This window comes from Fulmarus glacialis, unplaced genomic scaffold (genome assembly GCF_000690835.1).
Source record: "Fulmarus glacialis isolate BGI_N327 unplaced genomic scaffold, ASM69083v1 scaffold41083, whole genome shotgun sequence".
Lineage (NCBI taxonomy): Eukaryota > Metazoa > Chordata > Aves > Procellariiformes > Procellariidae > Fulmarus > Fulmarus glacialis.
In genome coordinates this window covers 13292-30963 of record NW_009205551.1, presented here as the reverse complement: position 1 = coordinate 30963, position 17672 = coordinate 13292, and the positions used below count along the sequence as shown (strand labels likewise).

The following is a 17672-nucleotide window of genomic DNA, read 5'->3' as shown; positions in this document are numbered from 1 at the left end:
GGAACATCTCTAAAAGGTGAAAAAAAGAGACGGGTAGTCAATATAAGTCATTCTTAAAAGGTTTGAAAGCAAGTAAAAACCGATTCTGTTTCAATATACTTAGCCTTTTAATACATCTATCGCTCACAGACAGCTTCACAATTGCTACACAAAACTTAGCATTTGTTGCAAGTGTTCTATAGAAACAGGCATATACAGTTTTGAGGGCAATGAATACAGCAATAATAAAAATTGCTTTTTCCAATAGAATTTATTATTCAGTATGTCAAGAGAAAAATATTTCAAAAATGTCAAAGTAAGGTTAATTGTTATTAAATGACAATTAAACACTTCTTTTAAAGTCTACTATACTTGAAAGGTAACCAGAACAGAAGGACAAGATTCATTCGTAAACCAGAACAGTTAAAAAAACCAGAAAGACAAAAACAACCAAAAGTTAATTTAGTAACAGGAATCTTTTGAACTGTTGAGAAACCTAATATAGGAATGAACTGAATAACATGGGAAAAGTATTATATATATTTTCAGAAAGTTATCCTGTAGGACTTATACTGAATTTTAGAAGACTGACTGAGATCTTTAGTCTGTAATTTATGCAACCTATCCAGTTAAGGATAAGTTTATTTTTAAAAAAGATCAGAGCATTTGTTTGTTTTCAGAAATCAGCAGCTTAAAGAAAGGCATTAATAAGGCATTATAAGACATTATTCGTTTTCGTGACATACTTACAAAACCCAAATGATTTGTCAGAATCTACATCCAAGATTATTTAGTTGATTTTCTGTGTGTTAAAATATGTGAGGTTAAAATAAAAAAGTGACTGTATCAAACAAGACAATGTCATTAGGGGAAGAAAGACACTTCCAGGCTGAGCCCTCTACAGCAAGGTATTTCAATTATTTCATATAGATGACCTAGGCATGTCATATTTCTGCATTCACCCTGGCATCTGAATAAACTTGAGCTATTAAATCTATTATTCTGTGTGGAAAGAAATCAACTATTCCATATTTCTGACTTACATGCTGAATTGGTTACCTTCATTTCATATGGTGGCTGATGAAGGAATAGACTTAGTAAAATCCAGTACTTCGGGCCTTATCAGTAAGGTATGTTTTTAGTAGTGTAACTTGCTAAAGTAGACAGGGAAAGCCTTGCCTTCAGATTTTCAAGTTGTATAGTGAATCATGCATTTTTGTCCTACAAAACATATGTATTTTCACTTGAGAAGCAACTTACGCAGTGCAACGAGCACAGCCCACTGTGTTCTCTATTGTAGCCTTGCAGCAAAGCCAGTTCCCATTCAGAAAAGCAGAAGGATGGTAAAAACTAAGCCTCTTCTGGTTGCACCTCGTTACCCGGCAAAGAGCTTCTATCCACTCACTAGCTTCTACACAGTTATTTGCTTGGATATATAGTGGCTTTTCTCCATGTAGTACTTGAAACATCTGTAGAAGGAACGCAACAGTACTCTGCTCAGTAAAAAAAATCCAATTATTGATCAACTTTGAATATGTCAAAATAGATTTCAAAGCTCAGGCAATTCAACAAAGCCAAATTAAGGCAGAAAGTGAGACAAGGCAGAAAAGACGACTTTTCACCTCTTTCATTTTACTATACAGCCCTATTCAGGAGAAAAAAAAAAAAAAACAAAAAAACAAACAAAACAGCTCCTTGTGTTCCGCCTACACCACTTCCTCATCCAAAAAAGAATCCTTAAAGAATTAGAACATGATGCATTTTATGTCCTCTTCATTCACATATCCTTAAATGTGACCTCAGACTTCATGCTTCGTATCCTGAGAGTAACAGAAGATTCCCAGAAGTCTATCCTTTACCCATCCTCAGCCTAAGTAACAGCTGTACTTTTATCACTGCCTCAGAATTTTTGGTTGAAATAACAGCAGAAACACTGATGTGTTACAGGTCCAGAATGAGGCTGTGAGCACAGACAACTGTCTCAGCTGATGAAGGTATTATAGGAAGTTCTCATCAAAAGGAATAAGTATAAGTTTGGTAATATTACATTTCTAGTAGAGCGTAATATAATACATACTACTAATATCTTACATAAAAGTGCTTTATAATAAGGTCACAGTAGTTTTAACCTTCATTCCAGAAATTTGGAAAGGGGGGCAGAAGTCATAAAATCAGTCAGAAAAGTTGGTGCAGAGATCCAAATCTCCAGGTTAAGTTCCATGTTCAGAGTACTTGGGAATACTGCATACAGCTTTTTATTCCTGATCCAAAAAAGATTTTTTGCTGAAGTGTTTAGTAATAGGGTTTCAGTAACTCTATAAGCTAATTATAATCTTTTATTTAAAGAACACATGAAGAATTACATATAAACTATCTTTTGACTCACATTTTTCTTGTTGAAGGAGCTCTCATCAAGTTTCTCCACTGCAAGAATGTTTTTGATTGGAATAGTGAAAATTGGTTCTTTATCTGTAAAAAATTGTAAACAGGTGAGTGAAGTGATTTTTAGAAGACTGTTTTATAACCTCAGTGCACTGATACTGTAGGTTAAGTTCTCAAAATGTGCATTTTTATTATTGAGAAAATGTACATGAATCAGACAGAAGCATTTGGTAATGAGGGCAAAGGTAACTAAAACATATCACATGTACTTTAGGAAAAGAAAAAATTTATGCATTTTAAAAAGCACAAATCAGATGCAAACACTTAGAAAATATTGAGAAAATAAAAATAATTGTAAAATAAACATAATTTACCTTGCTGTTTGTGGTAGGTGAATTCTCTACTTGTTAGACAAAACCATCGCTTCTTGAAATTCTTTTTACCAATCCGAGTCCTTCCCTGAGCTCTTTTGTACATTTCTCTGTAAAGGCAGAATCAAATGAAATGCAACCATTAGTCTGAAGAGCTTTCAAAACCATTTATTGAGATAACCCATTATTTTTCATCACGCAGCAACATAAAAATCTACTTCATTGTAGATATTTAAGAAAAAAAAAAAAAATCTACAAGTTGTTCAAAATAGACCCTCAAGATTACCTCCCAATATGGTGATCATGTACAGAGTTCCATAAACAGGAAAGGAGTTTGAAAAACATACAGTCCAGACTCTTGTTTGTAGCAGTAAATCTGGAGTGGGTACTTACTTATTCAGATCCAGAACTCAAAATTTTCCCAAAAGGGAGTAAGGTGTATCCAGCTACAAGATACTCTCTTCCCTGCCACTTTCTACATGTGAATGTACTTGGCCTTATCTGGATCAGAAACTGAACGTAAATGAAATGACACTGAACATGACTCAATAGCAAGGGTAGACACAAACTGTATTCAGTACACTTTAGTACATAGTACTCACTGGCAACTATTTTTTTTTGAGCAACAGTCATCCATTTATAATACAGATTAGCTTCTAAATTGCTATAACTAAGTGTTGATCCACTACAATTGTCTCCTTCATTTCTATTTAGTATTTTAATAAGAGGTATACATTTCTTCCTTGTCTGAAATTTGGATAGTTGTTTCACAGAAGAATCTTTACTTGCTATGAATCTGCCTCTCAGGTAAATACAAATATTTTTTTCCCCATAAATGTTGTTTGAATTAATTCATCAGCTATTCTTGATCAACATCAAAAAAAGGACAGTTCATTTCTTAGAAAGAGTGATTTTCACCTCAAATTTTTATAAAAGCATTCTATCATTTACCGTTAAGGATTCCAATTACAGGGTAATTTTTTCGCCTACTTTAAAGGCAGAGCATTTAGGTGGCTGGGCTTAAACAGCATGCAAAGTAATTCTAAATTAAATTAATCCGTTCCTTTAAAATACACTTTAACAATCCTGAATAAACCATCACAGAGCACACACTGAATTGTAACAGAAATGCAGACAGGCTTCAATAGGTTTTAAGCTCCTTTTCATTACTTTTTCCAAAGTATTTAAAAGATGAGTTATGTAAGTTTACAGCTGTTGGTTTAAACTAATTCTGCAAACTAACAAAGAATTATCACAAATTACAAATATAATAATTTCTACAGTATATCAAACATTTTAATGAGCATTAATCTGATGTGGGCATTAATGAAAAAACAGTAAAGTCAATTCTGTTTTGCACGATATAGATTCAAGACGTATTTACCCTTCTTTTAGATGTACTGGCTCACTCAGACCACTGGGCTCTCTACTTTCAGTAGAGGAAACATCATCTAGGAACTTAAAGAAAAATACACAGGGAATGTATACTATTCAGAAACACAGAACAACCAAAAGCCATTTTGAAAATATACATGTACAGTTTCTCCCATAACAGAACAATTACTTTATGCAACAGATGAAATGAAAATATATTGCAGGGACTTGCAACAATGTAACAAGGGATACCCATAAGCCACACAAGATTTCTTTAATTAGTTCCTAAACAGCAGATCTAATAAAGTCTGTTTCAAAAAAATTATACGTCTTCTTTTAAACTAAATTAGCTTATTCCACTATGTATAACTCCTGTGTATTCGATTGTGTGGATGTGTGTTTTTTTCTTTTTTTTAAGAAGTTCTGAAATGGACCACGACTTTTCTTTTTCTCTCTAGTAGAAAACTGAACAATAACACAACCTTCTAATAATTAAGACTGATCAGATACATCAACCATAAAAAAAAAATATAGTTGAAAGGTACCTTTTTAACAGATTCAGTAAATTTTTCTTCTTGAAATGTTTTGAAAAACTCACACATAAATGTCTCCTTGAAACTTGACTGAAAGAAAAGGTATATTGACATAAACAAACTTTCAAGGAATGTTGTCTATGAAATAAGAAAGAATTTTAGTAGCCTTACAAGTTTGCTTTTGGTCAAACTTCCCCAACTCCCCAAAGTCTGGATGGCTTTTGATATAAGAGTTAATGTTCTAGAAGTCTGTGCATCCTAAAATAAAGAAACAAAATTAAGAAGTCACTTTTTTCCTCACAATTCCAGGTAAAACTTTGGTTTAAAAATGAAAATGTCACAAAAAATATGGTATTACACAATGTAGTAAGTCTGACACATCTTTACTCCTTTTCTTATTCACCCAAAGAGAAGAAATGTGTATGCAGTATTGTCCTCTATTAGCACTTGTGCTTTGTGAATATATGTATATTTTACAAGCTACTGCACAGTGTTTAATATTTTACTCACTACCACTAGAATTTAGAATTAGTGTCTGGAAAAATATTTTTACCTATAAAACATCTCAACCCCCCCTCAAATCCTGTAATTTTTACTACACATCAAATGCTTCTGGACTATTCAACACTTGACACTAAACACAATGAACTATTGCTGGACAAATGGTAGAAATTTTCATGATACAAAGTGAACTTAAAACTTGGTCTTTAAGGCTTTTGCCTAATTTGATTGCTACCTCACTGCTTGCGTTTTAGTACAGGATTATAAACACAGCCACAGACAGGGGTCTTGCTGTTCCCTTTAAAATGTTTAACCCTCAAGTGATAAAATCCTGTAATCTTTTTACTCAATGAACTGGAATGAATTTCAGTAAGTAAGTAGATTTTTTCTTTTGAAAGCACAACACACTTAAGTAGATAAAATAAGCTAATAAAGATAACCTCTGGAGCAGAAGTTTTCATACATATTCTGTATTTTATGTGAAAATAATACAGTATTTTTCTCTTATCTCCATATTCCTGTCTTTGAAGATTATTTTTTTATGCATATCTACTTGACAATTTGAAAACTGAAAATGGAAGATTTGGCAACCCACTGCAACTAGTGGAGTCCAGAATAAATACACAGACCAATTGTTGGATAACTCTACAACCTCTGCTTAACACACAAATGGAAATATTTTTTAAAAGTAAAGGTGACATCTGGATATTTAACTTCCACAGTGGAAGGAACCAATGCAGTTTAGGCATATGCCTTAAAGAACCCTCAGTCATGCTGCTATTCTAACAAAGCAGCACATTCCCAAAAAAGGCACAGTGTCTTTAATATCCGTGGCTCTTCTACATCATTTGAGAACACCTCATAAAGACTGAGAAATTTGATGCTTAAAGAACTGCAAATGTCTTAGTTCCTTTTGTGAAGTATAAAATTGAGAACTCAACCTAGAGATGTTTAGTAATCTTATTCCCAGTTACAGACCCACTGAAAGTAACTTATGCCTTCCCAGATAAACAGATCTGACAGTTATGAATAAAACAGAACAAAGCTTCACGAAACTTACTGGATGGTGAGGTCGTAAATGAAAAGTATGAGGTGAGACTACGGCTACAGCAAAGAAACGAAGAAACACAAAGCTGCTCACTGCAGAATACTGTACATGAGGGTCATCTGCAGAGAAAAACCATGAAATGTAACATGCACTAAACTTAATAGGAAATAATGAAGACAGTCAACATAAAAATCCTTAAGAAGATAACATCAGAGGAGACATTTATATTTTAAAACAGAATAGAAAAATCAATGAAGTGCATGAAATGAGAAAGGTGATCATGGTAAGAAATATTCTACTTATAATGGAGGGTTTATTTCTCCGAAAACAAGTTCTGTTCTCATAAAACTGGCTCATCAGCTCCACTACTAGGAACGATGAGATCATTGCAAGCATTTACACAGTGTTGATGAGGTATGGCTGTAAGCACATTGAACCAAAAGAGAAAACACTGTAGCAGTTACCTTTAAACACTAGGGCTATAGGGTTTATTCACCCGTAAAGCTAATCACTGATCAACTCAAATGCGTTAATGCTGCACAACAAATGCAGTCAACTCATATGAACAACTTTAACTCCAATTCTGAGTTGCATCATAAAACCATGGCACTATATAATTTTGATGCTGTAAATGAGGATTTTTCTTATTTAATATTTTGGGTATATTTACAGCTTTATACCGGGAAATATAGTGGTATCACATTCTTACTCTAATGACCACTTCATTCTGATCTGCCTGGGAAGTTAGCTATTCTGAAAGGATTGTCTTAACTAGAGACGTTATGGAGTCAGTTCCAGTGACAAACATGAATCAAAGAAAGGCTCCAGATTATGAGAAGTATATTCTTCCTTTGTAGCTTATTATATGACATTTCAGATTTTAATTGACTGAAGTATAAGAGTATTTCAGACCCACCACATTATTCCTGTATTAAAACCATTCTGAAGGAGTAAAACTTGTTCTAATACTGGTCACATTAACCACCCTCCCCAAAACTACCCATAAGTAGTAAAGCTGGACACTTAAGTTATGAATGTGCTAGTCATAGTTAACATAGTCGCAGTTCAGGTAGTTAAGATGTAAATACTGAATTTATTTTCAAGTTTACATCTTGCTTCTTTAGAAGCAATGAACAGATCAGGTCTTCCAAATTTTACATATCTTTCAACTAAATCACTTCCTGTATTACTTGTGCTTTTCTTCTAGTACCTCATACTTTTGTTGCTGACTTCTTATTTACTGCTGTTTTGCAGTGTTTCTGACTTGCTACATTTTTGTATCAGAAAACACAAAATTGTTGCTGATTGACCACAAGGCTTTACTATAACTTACAGACTGACAGAAAAACAAATGCCATATTGTCAAGGTATGAAGTTCAGGGACAAGGCAAGCTTTGGACAAGGCAAGAATTTTAACAATCCCCATAAGGTAACCGCAGAAGTTAAGTATTTTACTCTGAACACCATTTTCAAAAGTTTTTAGAGAATACTTACTTGGAAATCTTTTAGCAGCCAGATGCCTCAAAGAATAAAAAACATCACACATTAGGGTAGGACAACTTATACTTGACCGTACAATTTCACGGAATACTTTGTCTACATAATAGCGTAGATTTTCCTGCAATTATGAAAAAAGGTATTTTTTCAGACCATTAACACTTGCATTTCTATGTTTTTTTCCTGAACACAAACATAACACTACAATTCCCTTTTTCAAAACACTGCCTGACTATTCAATTATGTATTTTATTACAGTGCATATTTTAAAAGCCTCATAAGATTTATATGGGATTACTAGTGTTAAAAGATAGTTGTATATTGCCAGACACTGCCTATATACTTTAATGTAAGTGAATATCATTAAATTATCTATGAAAACCCGTTTTTGTAATTTGACAACAACATTTTACAAGGAAGGAGCACTTCCCCTGCATACCTAGTGAATATTAATTTAGTTTGTTGCAGCTACTATTGCCTTAAACTTCATCCTCTGGTAACAGGCAAGTGGCAAGCAAAACTTCAATGAAAAGTGTTAAAGCAGTCCTAATTAGCTACTTCATCATCTAGATGCTGAGTACAGAACATCAGGAATCACAACACCCAACAAATTGGTAAGGAAGACTGTAATCCTCTGTTTAGTTTCTCGTCCCCGACCCATTTTCTGTTGGACTTTTCCTTTGCTGTTTTCATAAACAGGGATAAGAAATACAACTTTTCCTTTGTTTACTCTGGAATCAGAGAATTGTACCGCTACTGTACGTTACTCATTTTCCATTACACAGAGGTGCTTTTTAAAATGTTTTTCTATCAGATTTTAAGAAAGTTTAAATTAGGAAAAACAGATTAGGAAACTCACCATATTAATTTCTACATTATCCCCTTCTCTTAATTTGATGGGATCTATTTCACAGGGTTTAGGAGACTCACATATCTGAAACAAACAAACAAAACTATACAAGTTCAGTTTTTCAGACAGAAAGCATGGAAACGCACCTATTTAAAAACAGATTCTGTCCCAGATTCAGGGGTAAAACTCTAAATAGGTTCTAACGATCCATAACAGCACGAAATAATCATCCTCACTTTTGTGTGTGCCTTTTTACATGGATCAATAATAGAAAGCATCATGTGGGTAAATTCTGCAATGTGTTAGAGGCTGAAGCAACTGTCCTTGACTGTTTACTTTCAAGCATCTGGAACATAAATTACAAAAAGCAGCTCCTCCCACTAAACTTAACCAATTATTGCTCAATTTAACTTTCCTCTAGAATTAACCCAACTGAGCGATTACTACCACACAGGGAGCTGTAAGAAGAATGCCTATCAGAGAGACATGATACCCCAGGGGGCTAAGTGTCCTGAAAACAGTTTCAGTAGGATAACCTACCTCATCAATAACAGGTTTCAAAGTAACCTTTAGGTAGTGCTTCCCCACTATTTTCATCATTTCATCTACACACCGAGTTGCTAACGAGTTGCCTCTGAAGACCGTGTTTGCTTCTCTGTAAGAAAAGAATTGATTTTAGTTGAACAGGAAAAAATAAGAAGCTCAGTTACAAAATCTGATGAATACTTTATCTTGATATTAAATAATTATTTTTTGAAAACATTTTTTCCCTGTATTTCAGTCAGGAATTCCAGAACCTAGATATCCAGCTTACAGTGGCACTCAGGAACAGAAAAAGAATAAACAAGAATATTATTACAGCTATTACCAAAACCAGGAATATAAATAAAGCCATAAGGAAAAGCCTAAGAAATTTTAGACAACGGAAGTTATAATCCAGTGCTGAATGTGAGAAAGAACAATTGGAGGAAATTCCAAAATAATGAAGACTTGTACCTCGCCAATATACAATTCTTCCTCCAGTAGTCCTGGTGAAAAAAATCTTAGAGCTACAATAAATAGCATACTGCTACACTACACTGATAAACTCAGACACTTTAACAAAAACATAGTTAATCTAGGGTTATGCTTCTTATTCACTACAGCTGTTGAAGAAAACTGAGAGCCAGCTGTGCAAAGTAAATCTTTCTAATCTGAGAGATTTAGTTTAATCTTTGTTACAGTTCAATTATAACGGAAAGGAATGTGTGTACTAAAATGCAGTCCAGAGGATTATTTTCCATGAGTCACCTCTTTCTACACAGTTAAATTGTCTCACCTTACTTAAATCTGGAATAGGTCTGCTTTGTCCTGTGGTGACAAAAACCCTTCCAAATCTCCATAGGACGTGTCTCGGCACCTCAGTGGCCACTACTCAGGTCTACTTCATTTCTCTCCTAACCACAGAGCTGCAAATTCACAGGCCATACACTGCTACTTGGAAAAACTCCTGTGCTTGTTACTTTCAAGGCATACAGGAGGACACGTACTTACTTACAAAGCATCTTTGCAGAAAAAAAGTACCTCTCATTTAAGTCACATACTAAAGGAAACAGGGTGAGATTCTCAGCAAAATTTGAAGAGTGGCCAAATGATGACGTTTTAAAATAAAAACTATGTGCTCTTAGACACAACTCCAGACTGCTAGCTTGCTATGTTTAGCTGTATACTAGCTCCAAGAAAATTTTACAACATTTTACCAATTAGCACACAATCATTAACTCTGACTCCCAGCTTCAATGTGATTTTAATGAATGTTTTTATAAACTAGCATTAGAAGATGAATGTATTTAGTCAGTTTTACATAATGAGAGAAAGAAATTTGACATGCTTACTTATCAATGTTGTATCATGAAGCCCTTTGAAACGCTAAGAATAATTTTAAAAGGCATGACATCACTAAACATTAAATACATACGGGGTGTCCTTCAGATCTAGTTCTGCCACTGCAGCAACAAATGGAACTAGCTTATGGTGGTGTAGCAATAATCGTACAAGAGGGAGAACAGCATCATACTTGTCTCGACAAACTTCACTCAGTATGTAGGCAGCAGATGCAGAAATCGGCTGTGAGAAAGCAGAATATGAAATCAGGAGTGAAGTAGTTAAATGTTCTTCATGTATTTGGCAAAGTACAGATCAAATCTAACAAGACGATAGACATAGCTTCTTAAAAGAAAGTTTCAACTTTTGCTGTATAACATGGCAATTAGAAGTTTCCATTCTACAGAAATACTTAATTGAAAAATTGGTATTATCTACTCTATACTTGACATTTACGAATGAAATTCAGCATCTACTCACTCTTCTCATTCTCCCTAAAGGGTTAGAGTATGGCTTTGTCACAACTCCAAGTAAGAGGTAGTAAGCAATTGCTTTACTATAATGTCATGTATCTTTATAGGACTTTTAAAACTATAATCAGAGCAGATTAAAATACAGTTCTCACACTTCTAAAGCATCTGTCGCCATTCTACAGTTGGGAATTTCAATACAAAAACTGATCAAGTTATTTCATTTAAGTAAAAAAGACAGCTGCTGACTGCTGCTAGCTACACACTCAGCTCTTTCTGAATTCCAGTGAAGTAGTATTTAAATATGGGCTAGCAAAAATTTTAGTCAGAGTCTGCTTCCTCTTTACCTTTCTTCTCCTCTGCCAGTATTTCACCAATACTGACGTGAAGAAAGGCTATAAGAGACCTAGGAATATAAAGCCTGGTTACTATAATTTGATTCCTGTCTCAATGCTATGCTAACCATCTACCACACTTCCCTTTTTGTCACCATGTCCACGTGAGAAATCCAGTCATGCTGATTAACACACTGGTGAAGACAGAAGCAATTCAGAAGAAGTGGAATTAGAAACCAATTCTGAAGCAGACCATTTTTGGTAAAGGTGATTATCTGCCCCTTCAGTGCCAATAATGCCCCGGAAAACCGCTGAATCCAGAGGGCCAATAGCAGCCAGTGGGAAAAGACAACGTTGAAAAAAACAACCAACGAGATGAAAGTATTTTATCTCTTCTAGTCACACAGGTTATTTCACTGTCTCTGCTGGTTCTTCTAAAATAAGAAGAAAATCTTGGTAGTTTGGAGCAGAATTAAATGCTCTACAAGCTGCTCATCTGGTTGTGACGGAAGTATTTCATGCAAAGGAACAAAAAAATTCTCTGGATATGCATAATTCACATTGTGTCATACAGGACTGCATAATTCATTTTAAGTTTTCGTTTTAAAAGAAATTTCCAACAAAAGTACCTGAACATCTGATGATTTTAGCAGCAAGTTTCTTAGAGAAGCATAGTATTCAGATGGAAGTACACAGTCTTCAGTATAACAGATATTTAATCTAAGTGATCCCAAATCATCAGTTTTAGACGACTTGTTTCCATTTTCTCTTGGTTGAAGTAAGTACCTGAAAGCAACAGGGCAATTCTAAAATCTTAGATTCAGATTTCATTGATTTGACTAATTCTACAACAAAGCAAAGTATCACATTTAATTATTTCAGTATACATAAATGGAGTCTAAAAACTGGCAATAAAATTCACATGAAAAAACTTGAGACACAAAAGAAAAAAAAAGGAGCAGCATTTGATGCACCTTTAGCACATAATGAATCATATATTTATTTTCTCGTATCTTTCCAAACAGTGAAATAGGATATACTTGTAGCTCAACTGGGATAGCAGGAATAGTTAGAAATTATATGGACCTTTTCATTTTACGTCTAGGTTATATTTAGGGTGTTGGACATTGCAGATGGAACAGCTAGTGTCAAGTATTAAATGGTCTAGTCTGAAACCAGTAAAAATACGTAATGTTAACAGGCTGCATTCCCGAGAAACAAGTAAGATTAAAGGAAAAAAACTGTGCTTTTTTCCTACTATCAATACAAAATTTATTAAACAATTCTTCATTGGCTTTTGCTGTAGTTCAGCTGTATTCCAACAGGAGGTGCAGCCCTACAAAAATTTTAACAGCTTTTAAGTAGTGTCACAGTATAGCTTCAACATTCAGCCTGACAAACTGAAATCATATTTTCAAATATTCTTTTACAATAATTTATATTTGTACTTCTACAATCAGGAGATCAGACTTTTTTTTAATAATCAGATGCATTGCTCATGAAGGCATGCTAACATAAAATAAAACTGATCTGCAAGGAGAACCTCTACTTAACAGCATGACTCTTAGGCTTACTTTCCCAATATTTAGTACTAGTGATACTGTTTTATCTGCTGTACTTCAGCTGTATTCAAAAACATTTTATGTAAATTAGTAATAGTATAAAAAATTAGTTATTTTTAATCACAGAACTGTTTTTGATAAGCAGATCATAATTGGATATGAGGATGTTCAATACAAGGTATGCCTACAAAGTATATTAGCAGACACAAACCTCTCTATCGATGCTTCAAGTGAACCGGACATGAGTCAGGTCAATTCAAAAAGCTATATGAACACAATACACTGGTAATGAGTCCATGCTAATATAACCTTTCTCTCAGCAGGTTGTTATCGGAGGCATGTCATTATGTTAATATGGTTATCCAGCTTTTGATCAGTTCAGAGCACTGGCAGAACAAGCCTGTGTCTGCAATACACAGTGTAAAAAAATTGAAAATACTGACACAAACATGTATTATGTTTAGGATCACATTCAAACACCAAGACTAAGAATCAGAGTTCAACTTTGACACGTCCAAGACACTTGGAGCCTGAGGTGGGTACGTGGAGGAGAGCCATAATAGTTCCTGGCCAAGACCTGTGTTCCGTTTGCTTCCTATTTACCCACTTCCTTCCCATGTGTTTTCTACGTGGACTTGTGAGGGCTTCCTCCACTCTTTTCTCTGTACTGAAATGTGCACTAAAAGCAGAATATTCCACACACTTTGAGGCATTCAGATCTGTTGTACTGATCAGTTCCTGCCACAAAGCATTTGGGACAGTAAAGGGGCTAGGGATTGGCTCCTACTTGCAAGAACTTCAGAAGGGAGGTTGCTGCTATGTTATAAGCAGAGGTCTGTCTTCCCTGAATTCCCTTCATGCCTTACACTTCCAGCTTTTAAACTTCTGTGCCTGCTCCCCTGAAATGACACTGGGTTGGTTCCAGAAGATACTTTTTGAACCTCCGCAAGGTTAAAAAAAAAAAAAAAAAAAAAAAGGCATACTTAATGATTATTTTTAAATAAACTCTTCATCAGTCATTCTGGAAGTCTGAGTTAGGAATTTAATTACAAGTGATGCAATTCTGAGAAGATGCAATTCTGGTTAGGCTGAAAAGCATACACAAATCGCTAAAATTCAGCAAGCTGACTGAAAGATAGTTAGGCTCAGTCTTCCCTTTCTTCACTCTCCACACTTTCCCCTCAAATGCATGAATTATTCTGTGGGAGTAGGCAGACTGGGGGGAGACAAGAACTATATGTACCCTCTGGCAAGGTTAATTATTGAGCAGGGAAACTCTCTAGACAGATGTTTTACCTAGACTAAAACAGGAAGACATATTTAATGGATAGTTAGAATAAAACATATCCTTTGCAAGATAAGATCTGCAAGACAGAAGCAAATTCACTTCTGAGCCACCATTTCTCACCATGCTTGAAAGGAATCATTTCTTAACACCTTCACAGGAACTTTAATTTCTCCTAGAAAGACGTCTTGTACCAAATTTCCATTATTCCATAGGTCAACCCTGAAAATAAGAACATTGCTTAATTTTTTTTCCTCCCAGAGAGAAATAAAAATCTTCAAGTTAACAGTAACTGCCTTACAGCACTAATCCACATGCACGCAGGCAGGAAATGTTAGAAATCTCACTCCATTCTAATTAAATCAAGAAAAATCAAACGAGTGGCTTATTAACCCATAAAGAACAGATAAAGAAACAAACAGTGAGAGTTAGACTCGCAGACCTTGCATCAGTAAATAAAAGTGATATTGGCAACATACATGTATTTTGAGCAGTCTCTACCCCCAAAACTGTGCACATTTCTTCTCAGGTAATTCAAGTGAACTTTTTAACCAATATATTTACATATCCCTAACTAATTGCTAAAATTTGGCATACTGCAATGCCACACCAAGACATGCGCTTGTTTTCCAAACAGCAGCTCATATGCTTACAACCTCAAAAGGAATCACAGACTCCAGACATGCACCTTGGGTTTTTTCTATTACTTCTTACCTCTCTGACATTTCTGACAGACAGCAGTTGTTAAGAAGAACAAAAAAAATTAATACTAGATTTGTTGGGGCATGACTATTTTTCTAAATATATTTGCATCTGTAATGAAATATACAATTCTAATTAAGATATTCATGAAGTTAATAGTTAAAAATGCACATACCAAGTTAGTTCTATAATGGCTATTAAAACTAACCACTAAATTCTTCTTCTGATGCCTGTTAGGAAACATATGCTAGCCTTGAAGTCTCTTTATCATTCAGTCGATTTGGTGCATGTATGTGCACGAGCACAATAAAGAAAAGAAACTGAGTACAGGAGCTCTCAACTGTTCTAACTACACAGCACAAATACAGACAGACCTGCTCTAAGGGTAAAAGAGCAGAAAAGGTGAATATACGTTGAAGTATTCTTTGCATTTGCAAGGAAAAGATGCAACACAAATGTTCCTCTAAGAAGCAATGCGAAACCGTAAGAATCTCACAAAAGAGGCTTTTCCCCTCTGCTTTTACTAAAATGGCCAACTACATCTGAAACCATAGACTAGCATCAGGTATGCTGTTATCCTTCAGTACAAGTTCTATTATCAATCTTGTGTCCAGATTAATATATATTGACAGGTCCTCAAGCCTCTTTACTCAGAGGCACAGGAAACAAGTTTAGGCTGCTAGATACACTCTACCACTGTTTTCTTAAAAACAAACCCCCTCATCTTCAATAAGAAACACACTAAAAAATTCAAGTAATTTTATATGTTAGAAGGATCTTTTCTACAAGTCTGATCAATAATTCTCTGGTGTTACACTAAAATAAAACCTTTCTTTATTGTCTTGATGATAAAATACTATGATTTATTAATGATAAAATAAATTACTTTCTAATCTACATAACTTACCTGACTTCTAGTTTCTCAATATCTTCTTCTTCCACCTGAAACTGGGACTTTTTGGTGTAACTGCTAGACCTGGTTACCTGCAAGTAAATTCCTCCTATTAACACACTTTTTACTGTTGTATTATGGATGTCAAAAACCAAAGAAAACCCTAGCTCTTTAACATTGGTAAATAGTTACTGTTCCTTTTAAAAAGGAAAAAGTTCAGTTCACCAAACAATATGCCTTTTGACAGAAAGCAGGTAAAAAATGGGACAAGAAGGGTTCATGGTGGAGCCTGATGAGGGCTAGCTGATATCTAAGGGAATTATAGTATAGATCTATTAGAAAAAACAGGAAGGGAAAAAACCATGAAACTGGCAAGAATTTCTTTGGTTTCATCATGAGCCCTAAAAAAGCATTAAAGTTAATTCTGAGATGTTTAAGGAAACAACAAATAAGAAGTCCACTCTTCTTGCCATAGTTATACCACAATTGTAACCTTATTTTAATTTTCCTCATTTCTTGACTGATTGCATTCTCAGCTTAACTCCAATAAATCATAAGTCATAAAGTTATTGGAGTGATTTGGATCACATTTTTATCCTAATATCATGCTGCTTAAGAAATTACACTAAGCATCTTGAGCAGGTCAACTGAAACACACGCCACATGTTGATACTCTATACGTAAGTATGGAAGAATTTCTCACTGAAGTCCCACAGCACGACCAGGATCTATATAAACACAGTAAATTATAATACATTTGAGGCACGTGTAATAGTCGTACTACTTCCAACTCTCAGCTGAACTGTAGTGCAACTATCACATGTGCCTCAAATGTATTATGCTTAACATTTGAAGGATTGCATAAAATAGATAAATAGGCACAATACTACACAAAAAAGTTACCTCAAAATAAAATGTTTCGTTGAACTGCGGATTGCTTGTTTTCTTCTTTACTTTGGTCTTCTTTTGGTCATTCCTGTTCCAATGTGGTAAAATTTTTTACCATAGACAACTTAAACAGACAATTTTAAAGACATTCTATTGTCAAGAAGGAGCCATGCATTTAAGTTAAAACATTTTTTTGTCATTTTAGAGATCACTTTGATCAATTAAGAAAATCTTAAAGTAAAATTAGTTCATCTTCACAACATAGTTTGAAAAGCTAAAATTTCAAGTGCTGTATCTAGTTAATCATTCATCTGTCCAGCCTGAATAGGCTTCTATTTCATTTCACAAATGAGTATAACTTACACATATCAAGTAAAATATATCAAAATTTCTAAAGCGTTTCAAACTTAAGTCTGCAGACAATTTTTTTACCACTACTTGCAGGCTACAAGCACAGTTTTCCTCGTTTTGTTCAATGGCCAATTTCTGTTTTTCCCACCCTCTGTTGGGGAAATACCCACTACAGACAGAGGCTTACACCAAGCCACTGCATGTTTCCTTTGGAAGGAATTCCTGCTAATGCTAGATGCTAAATAGCATAGGGTCAAACAAAACAATTGCTCCTCCTCCCTTGTGTTTTATATAATTTTTTTTTTTTTAATTTTATATGTTTTATAAAATAGAACAGTCTTATTGAGTTAGTAAAGGGTTATGACTAGTATAAAAATGCTTTCTAAGAGAAATACAAAATGCGGGGGAAAAACAGACGAGGGAGAAGAAAAATTGTCGTAGACATCAACTGTTTTCAGGCACTGGCCATATAAATATTTCAGTCATGGTACATGAGTCACACATGCATGACATTGGAAAATCTTAACCAGGAACTTGTCAGATTTGCACATATATTCCCATGCCAACAGGGTAAACATTGTGTGGGACCAACATTCACCCAGTTCCATCTATATCGCAGGACTCAAATAGGAAATATATGTCAATTTACCTGCTTTGGCAATCAACACCATGCTTCCTAGGTATAATGGTCGAATCTCCCTAGTCCTCTTAAAAAAAAAAAAAAAAAACAACCAACCAAAACAAAACAACACCCACCAAAAAAACCCCAACCTAAACCTAAAAAAATGT

At 34.6% G+C, this 17672-nt stretch overlaps 1 protein-coding gene across 1 annotated transcript in view; it reads right to left on the bottom strand.

Annotated features, from left to right (window-relative positions):
- The window catches only part of RASA2 (RAS p21 protein activator 2), a gene marked incomplete at its 5' end in the record, with an annotated part of 32849 nt that overhangs the window by 1971 nt on the left and 13206 nt on the right, over positions 1–17672 (bottom strand). Inside the window, 15 exon segments of the mRNA XM_009575423.1 lie at positions 1205–1448; positions 2366–2448; positions 2736–2842; positions 4117–4190; positions 4652–4729; positions 4811–4897; positions 6201–6307; positions 7683–7806; positions 8545–8619; positions 9076–9190; positions 10493–10641; positions 11833–11989; positions 14174–14272; positions 15660–15736; positions 16548–16620. Coding sequence (XP_009573718.1) covers positions 1205–1448; positions 2366–2448; positions 2736–2842; positions 4117–4190; positions 4652–4729; positions 4811–4897; positions 6201–6307; positions 7683–7806; positions 8545–8619; positions 9076–9190; positions 10493–10641; positions 11833–11989; positions 14174–14272; positions 15660–15736; positions 16548–16620 — 1649 coding nt within the window.